Below are 18,806 nucleotides of genomic sequence, written 5' to 3'. Positions count from 1 at the left end.
TCTGGAGCTTTTTTTTGTTTTGTTTTTTACGGGGTTAACTTTGCGGATCTAATAACGATTCTGTTTTATTATGCAGATTGTTACGGACGCAGGGATACCAAATATGTGGGTTTTTTTTTGTATTTTATTCAATTGTACTGAATAAAAACCAATTTGGAGAAAATCTTGTTCATTTTAGCACCACCATCTTTTCATATGCATAACTTTTTTATTTTTCGGCTGACAAATCTGGTTAGGGGCTTATTTTTTGCGAGAAGAGTTGTTCTTTTTAGTGGGCTTATTTTGGAGTGCAAAACATTTTTTAATTTACTTTTTAGAGCATTTTTAATAGGGTATTAATTAAAAATGATCTTTTTTCGGAACGTTTTTGCGTTTTTTTTCTACGGCGTTTACCGCGCGGGTCCAGTAATGATTCTGTTTTATTATACAGATTGTTACGGACGCGGCAATACCAAATATGTGGGGGGTTTTTGTGTTTTTGTGTTTTTTATACTTTATTAAGTGTTTTTATAGGAAAGTGACATTTTAGGGGCTTATATTTTAATGCATTTATTTTTTATTTATTCTAATGTATTAACTTTAGTGTTTTTGACTTTTTTTTACTTATACATACTTGAACTTGAACCAGTGATGCTCTGATCACTGGTTTAAGTTCAATACACTGCTCTACAATACTATTTTATTGTAGAGCAGTGTAAACTGTCTGAGCAAGCTTGCGCATGCTCAGACAGTTTACAGTCAGACCCGGAAGGGGTCTGGCTGCCATGGAGACCGGGCAGCTCCGGGGCACATGCCAGTCCTCGGAGCTGCCCAGAAGTGGATCGGATCCCCCGGTAAGCGGCACGGGGGATCCGATCCACAGCGCAAACACCCTTACACGCCGCGGTCATGTTTGACCGCGGCGTGTAAGGGGTTAACACCCGCGATCGGAGCCGGCTCCGATCGCGGGTGTTAGCGCAGGCTGTCAGCTGTACTAGACAGCTGACAGCCGCTGCTTCTGGTACCGGCTCCGTTTGTGAGCCGGTGCCAGAAGCAGGACGTTATAGAACGTCCCCGTGCGCTAAGTATCTAGCCACCGGGACGTACTATAACGTCCTGGTGCGCCTAGGGGTTAACCTGTTTTAATTGTCTCTGCCTTGTGGGATCTAGGAATTGATTTTTAGTTTGTTTACCTGGTGCAAGTGTGAACAGAGCCTAAAACCTGCAGGTGGACAGAGTCTACATTCACCTTCTGTGCCACATTGAATGTACGGAAGGTTGCCTTCCGTTACAATTCCATTAAAATAACCAAATGGGGGAATGAAACCTATCAAACGCAAGTGTGAACTGGACCTTTTTTGTGTTATTTGAGCTAGAAGAGTGCAAATTGAACAAAATTTTAGTAAAGCACAAGTAATAGTTCAGTCTGAGAACGGCCCGGTTAATAAACCACGTCCCCTTTTCAGGACTGAAATTAGAAAAACTACTAAATTGTGTAGATGAAGCCTAAATTAGACACTTGCCATGGAAATAAATGTGCAGTGCACGTGGTACCCAATCTGTGTGAAAAACTCTTATTGTCTGTATTACGGTGGAGCTGCCTACATAATGTAGTTTTGTGTTTAAAGGACACCTGTCATCAGGTCTGTGTCACTTGTCCTGTCACCTCTACCTGTTGGAGCAGCTCACTAGGATCCCATCCCAGCCTTTTATCTAGTCAATTCATACATTAATCATTGCAAAATCATATTTTCTTTATTATGTAAATGAAGCTGGTCACATGGTCAGAGGCAGTGATGTCACCCCTGTTACCCCTCCCCTCTCCTCCCTCTGCTCATGTCTGTATGTAATATATAGTAAAGCATTGCTAGTGTGTGTGCTGTATCTGCTGACATGCTGCATCCTCCTAATACACAGAGACACAGACATCAGCTACACAAGTACCTGACATGTTCTGCTATAACATGGCTGCATCCTGCAGCTGTTGTATCTTTCATACATACATACACAGGCTGCAGGGGGCGCCAGCACCAGGAAGCACATGGAGGAGCCATTACACCATTATACCTCACATCATTATACAGGCTGTCAGTCAAGCCAAGGGGTGTGGCTGTGCCTCCCGCTCATGAATAAGCTTGACAGCTTGAATATGCTAATGACTCATTGGACATCTCTCAGGTCATTTGCATACAGGTTAGGTTTACAGGCATGTAGGGATAGAGGCAATTCTCTCTAATGGTAATTTATGAAAATATATTTAGTTTATAGGGGTTATTTTGCCTGACGGGTTCTCTTTAATATGCGTATAATTATAGAGGGATAACTAAGAACATTTCAAAATGTTATTTTCCAACAGGCGATCCTCTGTCAGACTGACTGTGGAATCACATTCGTTTTCAAAACCTGTATATAAAAAGGTATGTTAACCCCATTTTTGCTTGATTACAAAGAAAGCATCATTGTGTAGAGCAAATTATTTCATAATTATGACTGTATGAGGTCATTATCAAAGGAATGTGATAATCCAGTTTAGCAGCATTATGCTTTGGGTGGAAGCTCTTGGCTGTCCAGTATACTAGATAGCATGGACAAACTTTTTTTTTTTAATACAATCATGCCTGGATGTACCGCTTTACTTCAATGAAGGACTGTAGGCAAATGAACCCGAAGGGCTCCAGCCTTCATAGGTCTTGTTTGCCGAACCTGACGAAGGCGCTGGTCCAAGCGCCGAAACGCGTAGTTCATTTGCAATAAAGATTCTTACCAAAGTGAAGTTGCGCCACACTGTGGATCTTCTCTGTCTTGCTTACCTACAAGCCTTCATAGGTGTCAATGGAACCTGGAGCTCATCAGGCTCATTTACATAGTCTTTAATCTTGATGGTAGATGTCCTTTGACTTCTTCTTGACGTACGGCTGGCGCGGATGCATGGAGAGGGCTCACAGGCTGAGCCCTCTACATAGCTGTTAAGTCTTTTCTGCATATTGCAGCAAAGACTTGCCGCTAACTCTTGCGATCGGTGCTAGCACACCGATCACTTTCCGAAGACCCGAGGCTGTCTCGTTTTAACCATTTCATTACAATGTGCGATTTTCACATTGTAATGAAGGAGTTTTATGGCAGTATGTTGTAAGATCAATCCGACAACCTAGAGTTAAAGTACCCTAGGGGGTCTGCAAAATAGTAAAAAAAAAAAATTATAATAAAAAAAAAATTATTATAATCCCTTTCCCTAGAACGGATATAAATGTAAATTAACAGTAAAAATCATAAACGCGTTAGGTATCGCCGTGTCCGAAAATGCCTAATCTATCAAAATAGAATAACGTTTTTTTCACTGTGTTTAACCCTGTTACGGAAAATAGCACCCAAAGTTGAAATGCCACTTTTTTGCCATTTTGAAAAATATTTTTTTAAAAAAGTTATCAAAAGGTCGTACAGTCCTAAAAATGGTAGCATTGAAAATTTCATCAAAAGTTCCACAAAATGATACCACCTGCAGCTTTGTTCACCGAAGTATGAGAAAGTTATTAGTGCCAGAAGATGGCAAAATCAAAAAATGTTTATTTGTACAGGAGGTTTTAATTTCTGTAAATGTATGGAAACATTATAAAACGTATACCAATTTAGTATCTCCATTTGGGGCACACAGTGAAAGACGTAAAACCAAGCCCACAAGGCGCAAATGTGTTTTCACCAATTTCACTTCATTTGGAATTTTTTTTTCCCGCTCCCCAGAACACCGCATGGAATATGCAATACCATCACTATGAAGCGCAATTTGTTATGCAGACAACAACTGTCACAGAGCTCGTTACATGTAAAAATAAAAAAGTTATAGATTTTTGAAGGTGGGGAGTGAAAAATCGAAATGAAAAGGCCAGGTGTTGTTAATGGGTTAAAGAAAAGTTTGTACAGTTCTATAATTTGGAAAAAAAATGGTATTAGATCATTTTATAAAAAATAAAAAAAAATAGGTGTAGTTTTTCATTTTGGAGCAGCTGGTAACAGTTTTGTCTTTTTCTTTTGACATGTTGGCTAGGACCTAATTGTTCGCCTTTCGGATGATACAGATCCATTTTTCCTATACAATCTCACTCTAGGGGAAGAGGATTTTTTAAGGTAAACTTGGAAATATTTTAGATTAAGCATTAAGTATTGTATGCCTCTGAAATTCTTTTGTCTTGTTGGTAAATGTGTGTATGTGTAATATATATATATATAAGTTTAAGCCTGTATCTAATTTTAAAAGAAAGAACTGGGAAAACCTATTGCGTTGAGTAGAAGCCTAGAGTGGAAAACACATTGGTCAGTCTCCAGCCTTTATATAGCTAGCCAGTCCCCTCCCTCCTCCACCCATTATGTAGCTAGCTAGCTAGCCAGCCAGCCCATGCCCCCCAGTGTGTCCAGCCTATTTAAAAAAAAAAAAAAAAATCACCCCCCCCCATATGCTGGCAACAGTGTGTGCACCGCCGGCGCTTCCACTTGTGTCTTTACAATTTTGGTTCCCAACAAAGGGACCCGAAGATGGAGCCGGAGGACCGAAAGTACGAACAGGACTTGCGGGGGGCATTGTAAAAGTACTATTGTAGTACAGAGTGAATTAGAGTAAAATAGACTCAAGTATGTGTCGAGTTAGGGTTTTTCAGCACTTTTTTTTTTGTGCTGAAAAACTCGGCTTATACCTGAGTGTATATACAGTGTTTTTATTTCTGTAAATTAACACAGTATTCCCATCAAACATAGTATGTCTGTCACCCTTATTCTTTACAGAACTTTGTCCTTCATCTTATATGTGTTTCATGTTACTGTGAGTTAGATGTCTGTATTTATGGTGTATAATAATAAAGGTCTTTACATAAAGGGTTGTTTTTCTTGCATTCTAGTCTCAAAAACCAGCAGGGATTACTAGTGGAATATTCATCTTTCCCTCAAAGATTTATCGATCTTTTGGACCAGTGTATAGCTGAACAAGACAAGACTGTACCTAGGTATGTGAGACATTTTAGTTGTATATGCTAAATATATTGGTTAACTATCAGATATCAATTACTTATTTAAAGAGGATGTTTCACCCTCTCCACCATTTTTGTATCTGTTTAATAGGTGCAGCCACACTGATTCTGGCAAAGATTGGACTTTTTCTCCTCTTACGAAACCAGAGCAATAATTCCTTCATGTTTCGGCACCTGATATATTCTACTTTGTATCTTTACTGTCAAGTGGGTGGCAGGAGCACCCTGGCACCTCCCACTTCACAGTAGAGAATTTAATGAGAATTTATTTTTGGTACTAAAACTAGCAAAGGGTAAAGAAAAAGTTCAACTGTACCAGAATTGGTGGATTACCACTTCAAGGAATGCAAAGAGTTTGCAATGATAAATCTATAACCGTGTCCACTCTTGACTTGCGCAGTATGCTAAAAAAAAGTCTTTTACCATTTCACCAATGCGAAATTTGTATTTCAACTTATTTTTAAGTGTTTTAGATGCTTGTACATGCAATCTGCATGGGATTTTTCTTCTCCCTCAGTCTTGGCTGTGAGCTGCAGACACTTTGAGGCCCCTTCATTGCTGCAGCTTCAGCCCTGATGGAAACTCGTGAGACTGCAACCCAGTAATTCTGTATGCACTGCTAATGCTCCGTTCAGATGAGCAAACGGCATGTCCACCAAGCCACACACCAGTGAAAACTCTAAGCTTCCTCTGCAGCTTCCTCCTCTGTTAAAAAATGCAAGTGTGAAAGGGGCCTTAATGTATAGAAGCAACTGTGTGCTTGTCAGAGATTTTTTTCATCTAGGCCTCCAACATGCCTTCTTCAATTTTAAGGTGATTGCCAAATTTATAGATCTTTTGTTCCCAGCGCTGGGATAGCAGGCACAGAATAGACACAGAGACTAGGTCATAAGCTGCGTTTATTTCCAGCAGGCAGTCGTGTATATCAAAGCAAAAAATGCTTTGCAGAGGGTTTGAAAAGGTGATAAAATACTGAAATGCTATAGGTTAGCTTGAATATACCAGAACCTCCCCTTTTTAGCTATTTCCCCAAAATGTTGACGAATTTTATGCACCATTACTCAAGAGAACAGAATGTTTATACTAAACTTGTGAAACCTGTGCACAAGTCAAAATAAGATCATAAGAAAAGGTCAAGCAGGGAAATTACACAAAATGGCTGAATCATGACATGGCTGACAGTGGACAACTTGGTCCCCTGCTAAAACAAGATGGGCTCTGAGTGAACAAAATGGCGTTTGGAGAGAAATATGATAAGAAATATGTGTGCGCACAGTATTGTGTTTTATGTATTGCATGTGTTAACCCCCTAATGATTTGGACCTTTTTTTGTTTATGCGTTTCCATTTTTCACTCCTTACCTTTAAAAATCTAACTTTTTTTTCCCCCCCCCCGACAAAGCTGAGTGAGGGCTTGTTTTCTGTATAACAAATTGTATTTTGTAGTGAGGTTATTTGTTCCATGCTGTGTACTGAAAAGCAGGGGGAAAAAATTCAAATTGGTGAAACAATGCAATTTGTTGCAGATTCTAGTTTTAATGTTTCACTGTACGCTCCAAATGACATGCTGTGTGTCCTACGATCACAGGAATTCCAAATTTATACAGGTTTTATTTAGTTTTCCAGCATATGGGGGAGTTTGTTATAGATCAGTAAAAGTGTGCCACTGTTACAGATCTTCAACAATTACAGGTCCTGAAGTCTTATAAAGACTCCAAGTTGTCATTGCAACTGATCATTGCTTCCCAATTACATCACAGGGAGTGACGATCAAATCCAATATGGCCTGTGAGCCCTCTCCATACTCTCTTAACAGTTTGCAGCATTCGGGCCAAGAGATCCCGGCAGCACTCGATGCGAGTGTGAGGAGAATTCATTGTATCACACTCACAAGTGTGGAACAGGCCTTAAGCACTCGTGCATACAAAGGTGTGCATTTCATGGGCCGCAGAAGACGGGCTATGTAAAAGTTGTTTGGGCCCCAGCCAATGTCTGAAAAGAAATGTTTGCTTGCAATGCAAAGACAGGCAGGAAAAAGACTTTCTCTATATATTCAGTGCAGCCTCTGGCTATTTCTCAGTGCAGTGTGCACACTAATGGCAGAGGATCCAGTGATAACATCATCAGGATTCCCAAACATGCAATCCAGGAGTAGATATGCAGAGAAGATGTGCATCCTCTCAGCATGTCTGTGTGTACAGATCACTGGTAACAGTTATTGATTGTAACAGTGATCTAATGGAAAAAGCCCATGTGATCTGTATAGAAATACAACAGGGAACAGATAATGTGCTCTCTGCTAACTCCTGCCACAGTTGTGAATCTAAATTAAATCAAATTTAAAAAATGTATTATCATAATCGATAAAATAACACACCTCCCAATCCTCCTGAGGAGAGCATTTTTCTCCTTGGCTAAAAATACTTCTCAATAATGATAAGAGGACTATCCTTACTCTCCTGGAAAAAAATTTGTGCCACGTCTGATGCTTGTCTTCTCAAGAAATTTTCCATGTTCCATATATACTCAAGTATAAGCCGACCTGAGTATAAACGGAGGTACCTAATTTTAAACTGGGAAAACCATTTAACTCGCATATAAGCCGAGGGTGGGAAATGCATTGGTCACAGCTTCCACCCAGTATATAGCCTGTCAGCCCCTGCCCCGAGTATGCCAAGCTATTAAATAAAAAATAATTAACACTGTAGTCACCACAGGTCCTCTTCTTGCTTCGAATGCTCCGATGCCTCTTTGGGTCACTCGGCTCCACACACATGGCACACACAATTACGTCAGCCGCTTACTGACGCCATTGTTTGCGAGCCGCTGGCATCACAAGGGGAGCGGAAGTGCCCAAAGAGGACCCATAGAGGAGGTGTTGGAAAGTTGAGTACACTGTTAATTTTTTTTTTTTGACTAGAGTACAAGCTATGTTTAGGTTCTTTTTCAGCACAACTTGACCAGGGTAAGATAAAACATAATTGCCCTGCTCCCAGTTCCCACACTATGCCCAGAAGTCCCAGGGGGAAACAGGACCTCCTTGGACCAGAGAACTTTACAGGAAGTGAAGTCGCAAAGTAACGCCCCTTGTTAAAGCAACAAGGAAGACACTTATTGTATGAAACCGGTCTGTGACCCCACAAAATTTCTGGTCGGGGGCATGGCCAGAAACCCAGATGTACCTGAGTGACTTGGGAACCTGGAACTAAAGCAGGATTTGTTGTTTGTGTCTGTGTGTTGTGTTTTTTTTTTTTTTTTCCCCTCTATTCCGCCCCCCCCCCCTCCCCCCTCCCCTGCATTTAGTAGGTGAGCATTTTAAGGCAAATATGAAGTTTAGGTTACATTTGAAGTCCCGCAGTCAAAATTTGTTATTTGAAGTATGAGACGCTTAGACACTGCTCTGGAGTACAAGATTTTATTGTGTTGTTTAGCTCATTGTATCGATCTGCCAGGAGATTGCAGGCGTACTTGATTCCGCCCTGGGTCATCACTCCTTGAAAGATAACACTTCCAATGTGTAGCACCTTAGGATAAAGGAGTCTGCATGTGGTTGGACAAGGGTTATTATGATGTTTGATGAGAAACAAGGACTGACATTCGCCGTTTCCACTTCTCTGATAATATACAAATAGTAAGCCAAACTATATGCTCTTTACATTGCAGCTTGATGTTTACCTTTTTTTCCCCCTGCTTTCTTGTTAAATGGTTGTTTCTGTAGCGGTGTCTGCAGAATGGTTGTGAGTGATAGAAGTTTAGATGTGGTGTTTATTTGAAGGCATATACAAATTGATTGCTTTGCTTTAGAACATTCGTACTGGGCAGTGAGAAGGGATTATGCCCTCCACATGCTGCTTTTGTCACAAAGCATATTCTTACTGAAATCAAGAGATTTTTTATATATAGAATTTTTTTTAACAATGTGTTTTTTTTTGTTGCATTAATGTAATTTATATACAACTAGTATAAATTTCTTTATCTGTTACTTTTAGCATGTTTTTTTTTTTTCTTTTGAAGGTTTTTGCTGCAGCTCCTAACCTCTCAAAATGGACTTGACTGTGTTTCTGCAAGCCTAAATATCATTGAAACAAATCCGTTCAAGCACCTTGTCCACCTCTCATTAAAACTTGTAGAAGGGAATGACAGTGATGTAAAAAAATATCTGGCCGACTGCATTAAAAGCTTAAAGGTTTGTGATGTCAAGTGTTTTAACGTCCTTAATTCAAAAAGAAACCAGGGTCACCAGTTAAACTTTTTTTTTTTTTTTTTTCCCAGAAAAAGGGATTGCATGATTAAGTGTAGACTTGATAAGACACACATTGTTGTGGACTGTATTCAGAGAAAACAAAATTCTATACCTGCTGTAAACCTACGGTTGCTTCTTACTGCATGTTTGTTTTATTACATTGAAATTGGTAAAAACAAAGTTCCCTGTAGTGCCAGCAGCCACAATACTCCACCTCTTTGTAGCTGACATCTCCTTGTAAGTTTCTGTAAAAATGTACCATTTTAAAAAGCGTCTGACATAGAGAAATGAGCTTCTGAGCTGAAAGGAATAATTTGGTGGAGAAGGTGATCTCAATCATTTTGTAATTCACTTTAATAGATTAAAATGCATTGACCTGATGTTAATCAGGGAGAGTATTGGTACTTTAGACCATGCAAAACTAGTGCCTTGTAAAAGCTATTCAATCGTACTTAGATTTTTCACAATCCTGCTGCTACTAAAAACAGGCTATTTGTATTCCAATGTTGTAGCTGGCTAGGAGTATTGCAAAAGTCTTTTCAAACTGTTGTGTTCTGTGATCTCTGTATTGAGCTGCTCCACAGCACTTCCCCTATGATCTGAGTAACTGCTATAGTATTCATCCAGGGATCTGATACATTGGGATGCATCAGTATATGTGGATTTTACTCCCCATGCATTACAATGTGCAATTAGCACATTGTAATGCATGGGTTAAAACGAAGCAGCCTCGGGTATTCGGAACACCCGAGGTTACCATGGCGACGGATCGCCGCTCCCCGTGACGTCATCGGGGAGCAGCGATCCACGACAAGATGGCAAGCATTGCCGGCGGCGATCCATGCGCCGGGACCCGTCGGGAAGGGGTTAATTAAAAAAAAAAAAAGAGAAATTTTTACAAAGCAACAATCATGGATTTGCAGTGTCAGGTGCAGTTTGGCCACTGGGGCTCAGCCGCATCTAACGCAGTCTGGTCACATGGAGGGGAGGGGGGGGTTACAGTATGCGTTAGCCACAGTCTGGTGATGGGAGGTTTCGGCAGCTGCAGTAGGGTTGGTGGCGTCTGGTCCATGCATGATGTAAGATCACTAAAACTGCCTCAATTTGCTATTTAAACACAGAAGATACTGACACATGATTTTCTTACATAAATAGTGTCTATCATCATTAAATCCAGCTATGAGTTATATACGTGTATTAAAAACTTCATACTCCTTCTCGGCTAAAAATACTCCTCAAAAATAGTAAGAGGTGTATTATTACCCTTCTAGAAAAATGTTAGTGCGACCTCTGGTGGTTGTACTTGATATATCAAATATGGAAGTGCAGTGTTTGCTATTGTTTTACAAATGACATGTGCAATTTATATTGCGTATCATAACCTATTTTAGTTGGAAAATGGCGTTCTCAAAGGAAAACTAGAGAAATCTGAAGAGGACTTTTCTCACAAGCTATACGTGACGCAGCAGGTTGGTATTATTGTTCATTATAATTGTAAACTGCAAATATTGGCTCTGTTAAACAATTTTTTTTCACTGCACCATAAGGTTATTGAACAGATGCAATAAATAAAAGCAAAACATTTCTTTGCATATTCTGACATATTTTTATAATTCTGTCTTTGGAGCAGTGTAAGGGTGCATGCACCCAGAATAAAACGATAAACGGCTCAGCCAAGCTCCAGGCAGTGCATTTTGGGTCCTTAATTATTGCATGAGAAAATACAAAGTCTACATTGTGGGGGGACAGCAACAGCTTACGAGTTTCGGGCGGATTTACCGTCCTTGATTAAGGGCGGTAAATCCGCCCGAAACTCGTAAGCTGTTGCTGTCCCCCCACAATGTGGACTTTGTATTTTCTCATGCAATAATTAACCTAAAACGCACTGCCTGGAGCTTGGCTGAGCCGTTTATTGTTTTATCCTGGATGCTTTTGCCCCAGCAGAGGGGTGTTTCGTGCCTTGTTTGGCATGTCCTAATGGAAGGTGAGCTGGTGTTCTTCATTTACACTATAAGGCTGCATGCACACAAACGTGTGCTCACACACCTACGACTGGGCAGGCACCCGTCAGGTGCGCTGGAGAAAAGGAGAAGGAAGTGCTGCTTCTCCCCTCCCCTCTCCATAAAAAATAGTAGCACACAGCCGTAAAGATAGAGCAGGCCCAAGTTGACCAAAAACCTTTGATTAAGGCCAGTGATGGTTTTTGTAGAGTGCCCAAACTACAGCAAAGAAAATGTACTTTTTTTTATCACAAAGTGCTGACACATCAATTTCATCAGCAGCGCATTGCTCCCTTCTCTGCCATAGCGTTTAATCTTAACACAGTCTTGCAACTGATATTCGATTTGTAAGTCGCGTGACATAAAATATCCAGATATTTCCAAAATTATATGGGAAATAAATGTTGGTAACTAATTTTGGCTTGTAAAACTATCCATCTAAAAACTAGATCATTTAGAATTATGAAAACTGCTAATTTTTCAAAAATGTCACCATTTAAAAAAAAAAAAAAAAAAAAATTATAAATGCAAAACTTATCAAATAAAATTTACCACTAACGTGAAATAAATAATGTGACGAAAGAAATTTCCCTGTCACTTTGTAACGTTGGTGTTACAACCAACTTATAACCATATAAAGAGGCGCATGTCCGAAAAAATGGGGCTGATTTATAATATTAAAAACAATCTCAAAATATGGCTGCTTCCGTAGGTGATTAAAATGGTGTTGAATGCAGCACATCCTGGGCTACCTAGCGCTGCAGCAGGATGCCATGAGTCACTCAACCTGTCTGGTAAACTGTGCAGTGGTGATGGTCTGGATGTCCACAGATGGGGTTCTGAGTGCTACCTCTGGTTTAGATGTTTTGATGATATAGATATCTATATCATCAAAACATCTAAACCAGAGGTAGCACCCAAGGGATAGTCATAAGGAGAAACAGAAATGACATTGCACTGTGTTATGGGTGAAGATTCTCCAGAATTGATATTTCTTAGACAATACAAGGTTTTCCTACAAAAAGTATATTCGGGTAGCTGATGGGTCCTTTTTAATGCCAGTCATATGGACGATTAGGTGGAGGTCATATCTGGATTGAAAACTTTTTGACTTTTTTTTTTTTTTTTTTTTTTCTTTTCCCTCTCCAGGCTCTAGATGAAAAATGTAAGGAGCTTAATAAGTTGAGGAATGAATGGACATCTCAAACATCTTTATTAACCCATAGGCATACACAAGAAATCACAGCAGAAAGGGAGAAAGTCTTGCAGGTTTGGCATTTTAGTTTGTGTGATTTTTGTTGCATTTTAACAGCAATTGGGAGTGTGAAATGCAAGGCATCTTATTCAGTGTAGCAATCGCTGTATTCCTCATGTGTTCTGTCATGCTGTCTAGAAAAGCGCTTTGTAGTCTGGAAATCAAAGCTTGTGTCAAAAGAGTTTCTCTAATGGGCAATCACATTTTGTTCGGTAGAAGCACAAAGTATAATGCAATAAAGTTTTAACCATTTGTTGCCTCACTTAAAGGGAACCTACAATGAGGCATCAGAAGTAGATCTGATTATAGATTCCTCCTGCCTGCCTCTGCCCTAATCTAAAATGTAATACTCCTGGAACCTAACCTAAAGCCTAAAAAAAAAAAACTTGGTAGTATGTAAATTAACTGCAGAGGCTACTGGGGCATGTACCAGCCTGGCCAGGCACTGGGAGCTAAGGCTAGTAGGAATCTACCAGGCAGGCAGGAGGAATCTACTATCAGATCTACCATGTAAGTTCTTCATGGTAGGTTTCCTTTAAAACATAGTTTCTCTACTGGTGATGGAATTTTTATGAAGTGTCCATTCTTCCCAGATTCAAACTCAGTACCAGCAGCAGTATGAACAGCAAAAGAAGGAGCTGGAATCATCAAGTAACAGAACAATACAGCACTTTGAAAGTAGAGTGTCTGAGTTGGAAGCCCTAAATAAAGACCTCACAGAGCGGAAATACAAGTCAGAATCCTGCATTCGAGAACTCAAAGGCAAGCTTTCAGTAATGGAAGAGGTGTGTAGTCTAGGGCAGGAATCCAGGTTTGATTCCATGAGCTGCAATGTAGTTGTCCTCCAAATGAAAAGAATTAAAAAATATGACAAACTATAACTACGGATTTTTAATGTCCATTATGAAAGTATTGTTTTCTTTCCTTGAAGTTATTATATAAGCCAAAGATTGTGATTAATAATTTAGGAGGTGAGTTTTTCTTAGTGCGGTATAAGACAGCTGGCTTCCATTCAGATTCCTCTATATAGGTTATTTTGCTCAGTCCTTGCACATGCTTGTGTTTCATGAACAGCCTTTTAATGCCAATGAATTGGTGCAGGGGTGGCCCACAGATTTTTGTATAAGAGTCACTGAAACATTATCAACGGAACATTTCTACAAAAAAATAAATTTAGCTTGGGCTACAACTTTAATCATGAAATATGGAATTGGTCTAAATATATTAACCCCTGGCAGAAAATCCCCATATACTGCCATACTAGGGTTAAAGTGCCCTAGGGGGTCTGAAAAATAGTAAAAGTAGCAAAAAAATTACACCACCCACAGCTTAGTACACCAAAGTATGAAAAAGTTATTATGGCCAGAAGATGGCAAAATACTTTTTTTTTTTTTTTTTGTACAAGTTTTAATTGTTGTAAATGTATGAAATTATGAAGGCTATATAAATTTGGTATCCCAGTGATCGTACCAACCCAAAGAATAAAGTAGACGTGTCGTTTGGGGTGCACAGTGAAATCTGTAAAATCCATGCCCACAAGAAACGGTGCAAATGTGTGTTTTTTTTTTTTTTTTTTTTTTTTTTTTTTTTTTTCACCAATTTCACTTCATTTGGAGTTTTTTTTCCTGCTTTCCAGTACACTGCATAGAATATTAAATACCATCACTATGAAGTGCAATTTGTTATACAGTAAACAAGACCTCACACAGCTCTCTAGATGGAAAAAAAAATCGATTTTTGAAGGTGGGGAGTGAAAAATTCAAACGTAAAAAACTAAAAAGGACCTCGGCAGGAAGGGATTAAAGCACTCTACTCCCCCATCAGCTGCTCTTTGTGTCTTCTGCTTCCAGTCTTATTGGACCTGAAACCCTTGACCCCACATTCATAATACATGTCACTGCTGAGCCAATCCCTAGCCTTTGTTGCCATTAATTCATATATGTTCAAAGAATGAATCCTTTGACTTATGTGAAGGTGTGGCATGTGCAGAATGAATGGGACGTCAACACTTGAGGCCAAATGGACTAGACGCACCTAACGTCAATTCACTTAATTTTTCTCCATTTGTCGTAAAACTGAACATTATTCAGCTTTAAAGATTAAAAAATATATTGATACGAATGTATACTTTTTTTGTAATGATAATTTTTTTTTTTTTTTTTTTTTTTTTACTTTAGTGTGTTTATTATTATTATTATTATTATTATTATTATTATTATTTCACATTTTAGGAAAATCATAGAGCAAAACAAGAAGTTGCTTCACTCCGTAGAGAGAATGCTACCTTGGACTCTGAGTGTCACGACAAAGAGAAGCTCTTAAACCAATATAAAATGCGGACAGCCGTTCTAGAACAGGAAGTAAAGGATAAAGAAGAAGTTGTGATACGAACCACAGATGCCTGTGAAAGTGCTCAGGAACATAAGGTTTGTTGAACCTTCTTTTTTTTTTTTTTTTTTTATATTTCCTCTTTGTTTAAAAAAATATTGTAATGTTTATTGCATAAATTGCTGGTTTTATTTTTTGTCATTTTTAGGCTTTTTTTTTTTTTTTTGGCTTTTTTTTGACATTCTCCTGTAGGTCCTCTTCTGCTTTAGATGCTCTGTGCCGCCTCGGATCCTTGCGATCCTCTTCCGGTCCCCTTGGCAAGTGGCTGACAACATTCTGTGTGCCGGCCGAGCTCAAGGACCCCAAGGGGACCCGAGGAGGCATCGGAAGCAGAAGAGGACCAGCTGGGGGACGTCAGAAAGGTGAGTACAGAGTTTTGTTTTTTGCAGGCTATATATTACAGGGTATATTTTGTGTTTAAAATTGGGTACCTAGGGTTAGCTTATACTCGAGTATATACGATAACTTATATAATACATCTTCCAGCATCTGCTTCAATGAATCGGTTTTCATGTATTTTATTCTAGAAAAAGCTAGAAGAATCTCTTGAGCAAAAACATCTACAAACTGGGAAGCTTGAAACCACAGTCAAATCTCTTTCTGAGGAGCTAATCAAAGTGAGCCCGGTTTTATAGGTTGTTATCCTTTTTCAAGTCCTTTACTGCAGCATCATGTAATATATTTTGTTTTTTTTAATAGGCAAATGAAATTATCAAAAAATTGCAAACTGATATGAAGAAATTGGTAGACAAAATGAAGCTAAAAAATGCTGTGACAATGCAACAAGAAAAGCTTTTGGGTGAGAAAGATCAGATGCTTCAAAAGGAGAAGACAGAGCTAGCTAATGTAACGCATAACTTGAAGATGAAAGAAGATGAGGTATTATTCAGCTCTTGACAATAAATTACCATCATTTAAAAAAAGTCAAACATAATTTTTTTTTTTTTGAGGTTATGCACGCACAATGGGGGTGATTTATCAAGCTGCCTTACGTTAATTTCTCACATAATTTGCTCCAGAAAAATGTATTGCGCCACATTTATTAAGGATTTTTGATGCTTTTCCAAAAAGAAGGGGGCCTTGCTTCGTAGGGAAAAGTCTGTGTACCAAACTTAACTTAATTTACGGGGTCATTTCCTGGGGTAAACCAGACCAACTTCTAGATGATGCAAAGTATGACTAGACTGACTTAAACTATGTGAGTTTTATCATCCAGCATGATAAATCTGGCACATCAGGAGACCGTCTCCTCTAACCTTGCACTGCTCTACTTTGCAATACTTTTGAAATCCACCCCATTGTGTTTTGTGATCAAGACTTAATGACTGCAGTACAAGAAGATGGTCAGTAAGGGACTTCCATCGTCAGTTAATGATCCTAGGAATCTTTGCTTGACCACTGCACTATTCTCCTGTACTGGACAGTTGTCCAGGTTCCAGGTTCCCAACACAGCGTTTAGCCTGGGAAAATGACTTTTTATGACCTGACCTCTGTTATATGCAGGTTCTTTGTTGTTTTACTATTCTAGAACCTTAAAAAAACTGGTTTGCTATCTCATATACAATTTTGTTCAATTCTATTTTCCTTTTCATCAATGCTCAATTCTTTACCACACTTTTAAGTATGACTAGCTAATCAACAGGGGTCATCTTTCCCCAGTTCTAAATTATGCTGCCTTCCCCTCTTGAGATATTTTTGGTTTGGGCTTTTTTCCCCTGGCCTATTGACAATTTCCATCAAAATATCTTTAAAAATGCTGCTGTCCTTCATTTTACCTGTAGTGTATTTGAAAGAGAAACCAATAGCCGTTGTAAGCTTACTTCCAAGATGGAAGGGTTTAGAAGCAAATTGCCTGTGAGGTGTACGTACTTTTTATTCACTTTTTAGGTGTTGAAGTTACAAGAGCAGCTAGACTGCACAACTGAGAAATTGGAAGAGAGCAAACAACTGTTAAAGACTAATGAGAATGGCAAGTGTTCCAAAACGTTTTTTTTTTGTAGCATTTACTGGGAAATGAGGCATAATGTCACTTGATACTCTTGGCTGCTGTGGCTTTTTCCTCTATTCTGTGTTCTACTGTTTCACTTTTACCAATGTTATGTTGTTTTATTTTAGCCTGTGTCACTCTTATGAATACAATACTAATCTATGCTCCTGTTCTGGGTCATTTATACTAACTATAAGATGAAATAAGGCAGGAATAGGTATAATTCCTATTCAAATGGGTCTTAAAATATAAGCTAATATGTATTTAGTTGTTTAAAATTTTGCTCCCCTTAGCAGTAAAAAAAATTCTGGACTTACAATATAATGAAAATTAAAATGCTACTGGCCCTTTAATCAGGACACACAGTACAGAAGATGTCCACTGGTCACATGTCCTGCAACTGCCTGGGCAGGTCATGTTATCACTACTATGTTTGGCTGTAGTCGATTGGTTGCAGTGCATCCAGTATGTCCAGTGTTGTGGTGAGACCCATCTCAGTGATTCAATGTGCAGTGATGGCAGTTACACACATCATTACTATGGTAACCGAGCAGGACATTCTCTTATATCATCACTAGGAGCAGAACATAAGAGGCATAAAGAGCTATTACTGATAAGAGGCATCATAAGAGATGTATTATAATGTGACAGCCATCTTGGAAATAACTCTGCCCATAAAATTATTAATAATAATAATAATAATAATAATAATAATAATATTTAACTATTTTGTCAAAATGGCTATATACAAATTGGTGTCAAAATGTCTAAAGGTTATTCTTAACTTCTAGTAATCTCCTGGCTTAACAAACAGCTGAATGAAAATAAAATGGCATCTCTGCAAGGACCACAAGCTTTATGTGAAATCCCTGGCATGGTTAAAGCAAGTCCTGCTACAAACATTGGAGCTATTCCCAGCAGTCAGGTAAGATGTGATTTTCCTCGGTCATCATGGTCAGAAGTTGTGTTCTTCTCCAAAAGACAACTACTTTGATATGACCCTATTAAGAAAAATGTAATTCAGGAGACGGCCAAGTATGTTATAAAACTGAAATGATCTTCTAATATTTTTTAACGATAAAGGGATTGTAACAAATAGAATTAAAGGGAATCTGTCATCAAGAGCCCTTTTACTGTCTCCCCCATGTCCCCATAGAGAATAGTGTGCAGATTGCCAGAGGGTTTTAATAGTAAAATGTGTGGGTTCCTCCCACTCCCCCTCCGCCCCCCCCCCCCCCAAAAAAAAAAAAAAAAGTTCACCTTTCAGGTTACCTGACTGGTTCCCTTTTAACTCCTCTTTTGTTCTTGAGTTGAATCTAAGCAATAGAAAGAGGAAAACTATTCCCAGTGCTTCCTTAGGTATCAGCAGATCGGAATTCTTTTCAGAGTATGCATATACGTTTTCAAGGTGTTAAATGGAAAACAATGCCTTCTTTTGCTACCTTGAAAGGTAGCCCCCTTAACACAAACTACGACTTGCAAAAAGTCTAAAAACATGATGTGGGATTAAAAGGGTATTCCATCTGGGCATTCACATTTAATTAAGTTGATCTCCCACATGTAAACATTTTTTCAATTGGGTGTTCCTGTGTGAAGATAATTTCTCATAAATGTAGCCATGTTGTCCCTTAGAAACGAGATATACGACCACCCCACACTGACAGCAGTGGCCAGACATGAGCTGTTGAGTCCTGCCTGACCTCCTGGATTCAGCATTCATTAACACAGGACGGCTGTGGGTAATGCACAGACATTTCACAGAGAAATTTTTTGTGTTTCTGCAATCCCTCCAGCAGAGGTGGTCGTATCCATGGACAAGGTTTTGTTTCTAAGGGACCATATGACCACATTTATAAGAACTTCTCTTCACACAGATATTTTTTAAATAACATCTATTTGAAGAAATGTATATGTATAACAGATTAATTAAATTGAATATG

The 18,806-nt window shown here is 38.9% G+C and overlaps 2 protein-coding genes across 3 annotated transcripts in view; both read left to right on the top strand.

Annotated features, from left to right (window-relative positions):
• The window catches only part of LRRC2 (leucine rich repeat containing 2), a 457,557-nt gene that overhangs the window by 195,757 nt on the left and 242,994 nt on the right, over positions 1-18,806 (top strand). The gene's annotated exons all lie outside the window — the stretch shown is intronic.
• LOC140130361 (spindle assembly abnormal protein 6 homolog) overlaps positions 1-18,806 on the top strand; it is a 31,497-nt gene that overhangs the window by 7,190 nt on the left and 5,501 nt on the right. Inside the window, exons 2-13 of the mRNA XM_072150806.1 lie at positions 2,336-2,396; positions 4,022-4,101; positions 4,866-4,970; positions 9,008-9,179; positions 10,628-10,705; positions 12,386-12,505; positions 13,085-13,276; positions 14,723-14,917; positions 15,407-15,496; positions 15,579-15,758; positions 16,767-16,848; positions 17,658-17,791. Of these exons, the coding sequence (XP_072006907.1) occupies positions 2,336-2,396; positions 4,022-4,101; positions 4,866-4,970; positions 9,008-9,179; positions 10,628-10,705; positions 12,386-12,505; positions 13,085-13,276; positions 14,723-14,917; positions 15,407-15,496; positions 15,579-15,758; positions 16,767-16,848; positions 17,658-17,791 (1,489 nt within the window). The remainder of the gene's footprint in view (positions 1-2,335; positions 2,397-4,021; positions 4,102-4,865; positions 4,971-9,007; positions 9,180-10,627; positions 10,706-12,385; positions 12,506-13,084; positions 13,277-14,722; positions 14,918-15,406; positions 15,497-15,578; positions 15,759-16,766; positions 16,849-17,657; positions 17,792-18,806) is intronic.

The sequence above is a fragment of the Engystomops pustulosus genome, chromosome 1 (assembly GCF_040894005.1).
Source record: "Engystomops pustulosus chromosome 1, aEngPut4.maternal, whole genome shotgun sequence".
Taxonomy (NCBI): domain Eukaryota; kingdom Metazoa; phylum Chordata; class Amphibia; order Anura; family Leptodactylidae; genus Engystomops; species Engystomops pustulosus.
This window is presented reverse-complemented; position numbering and strand designations above follow the sequence as displayed.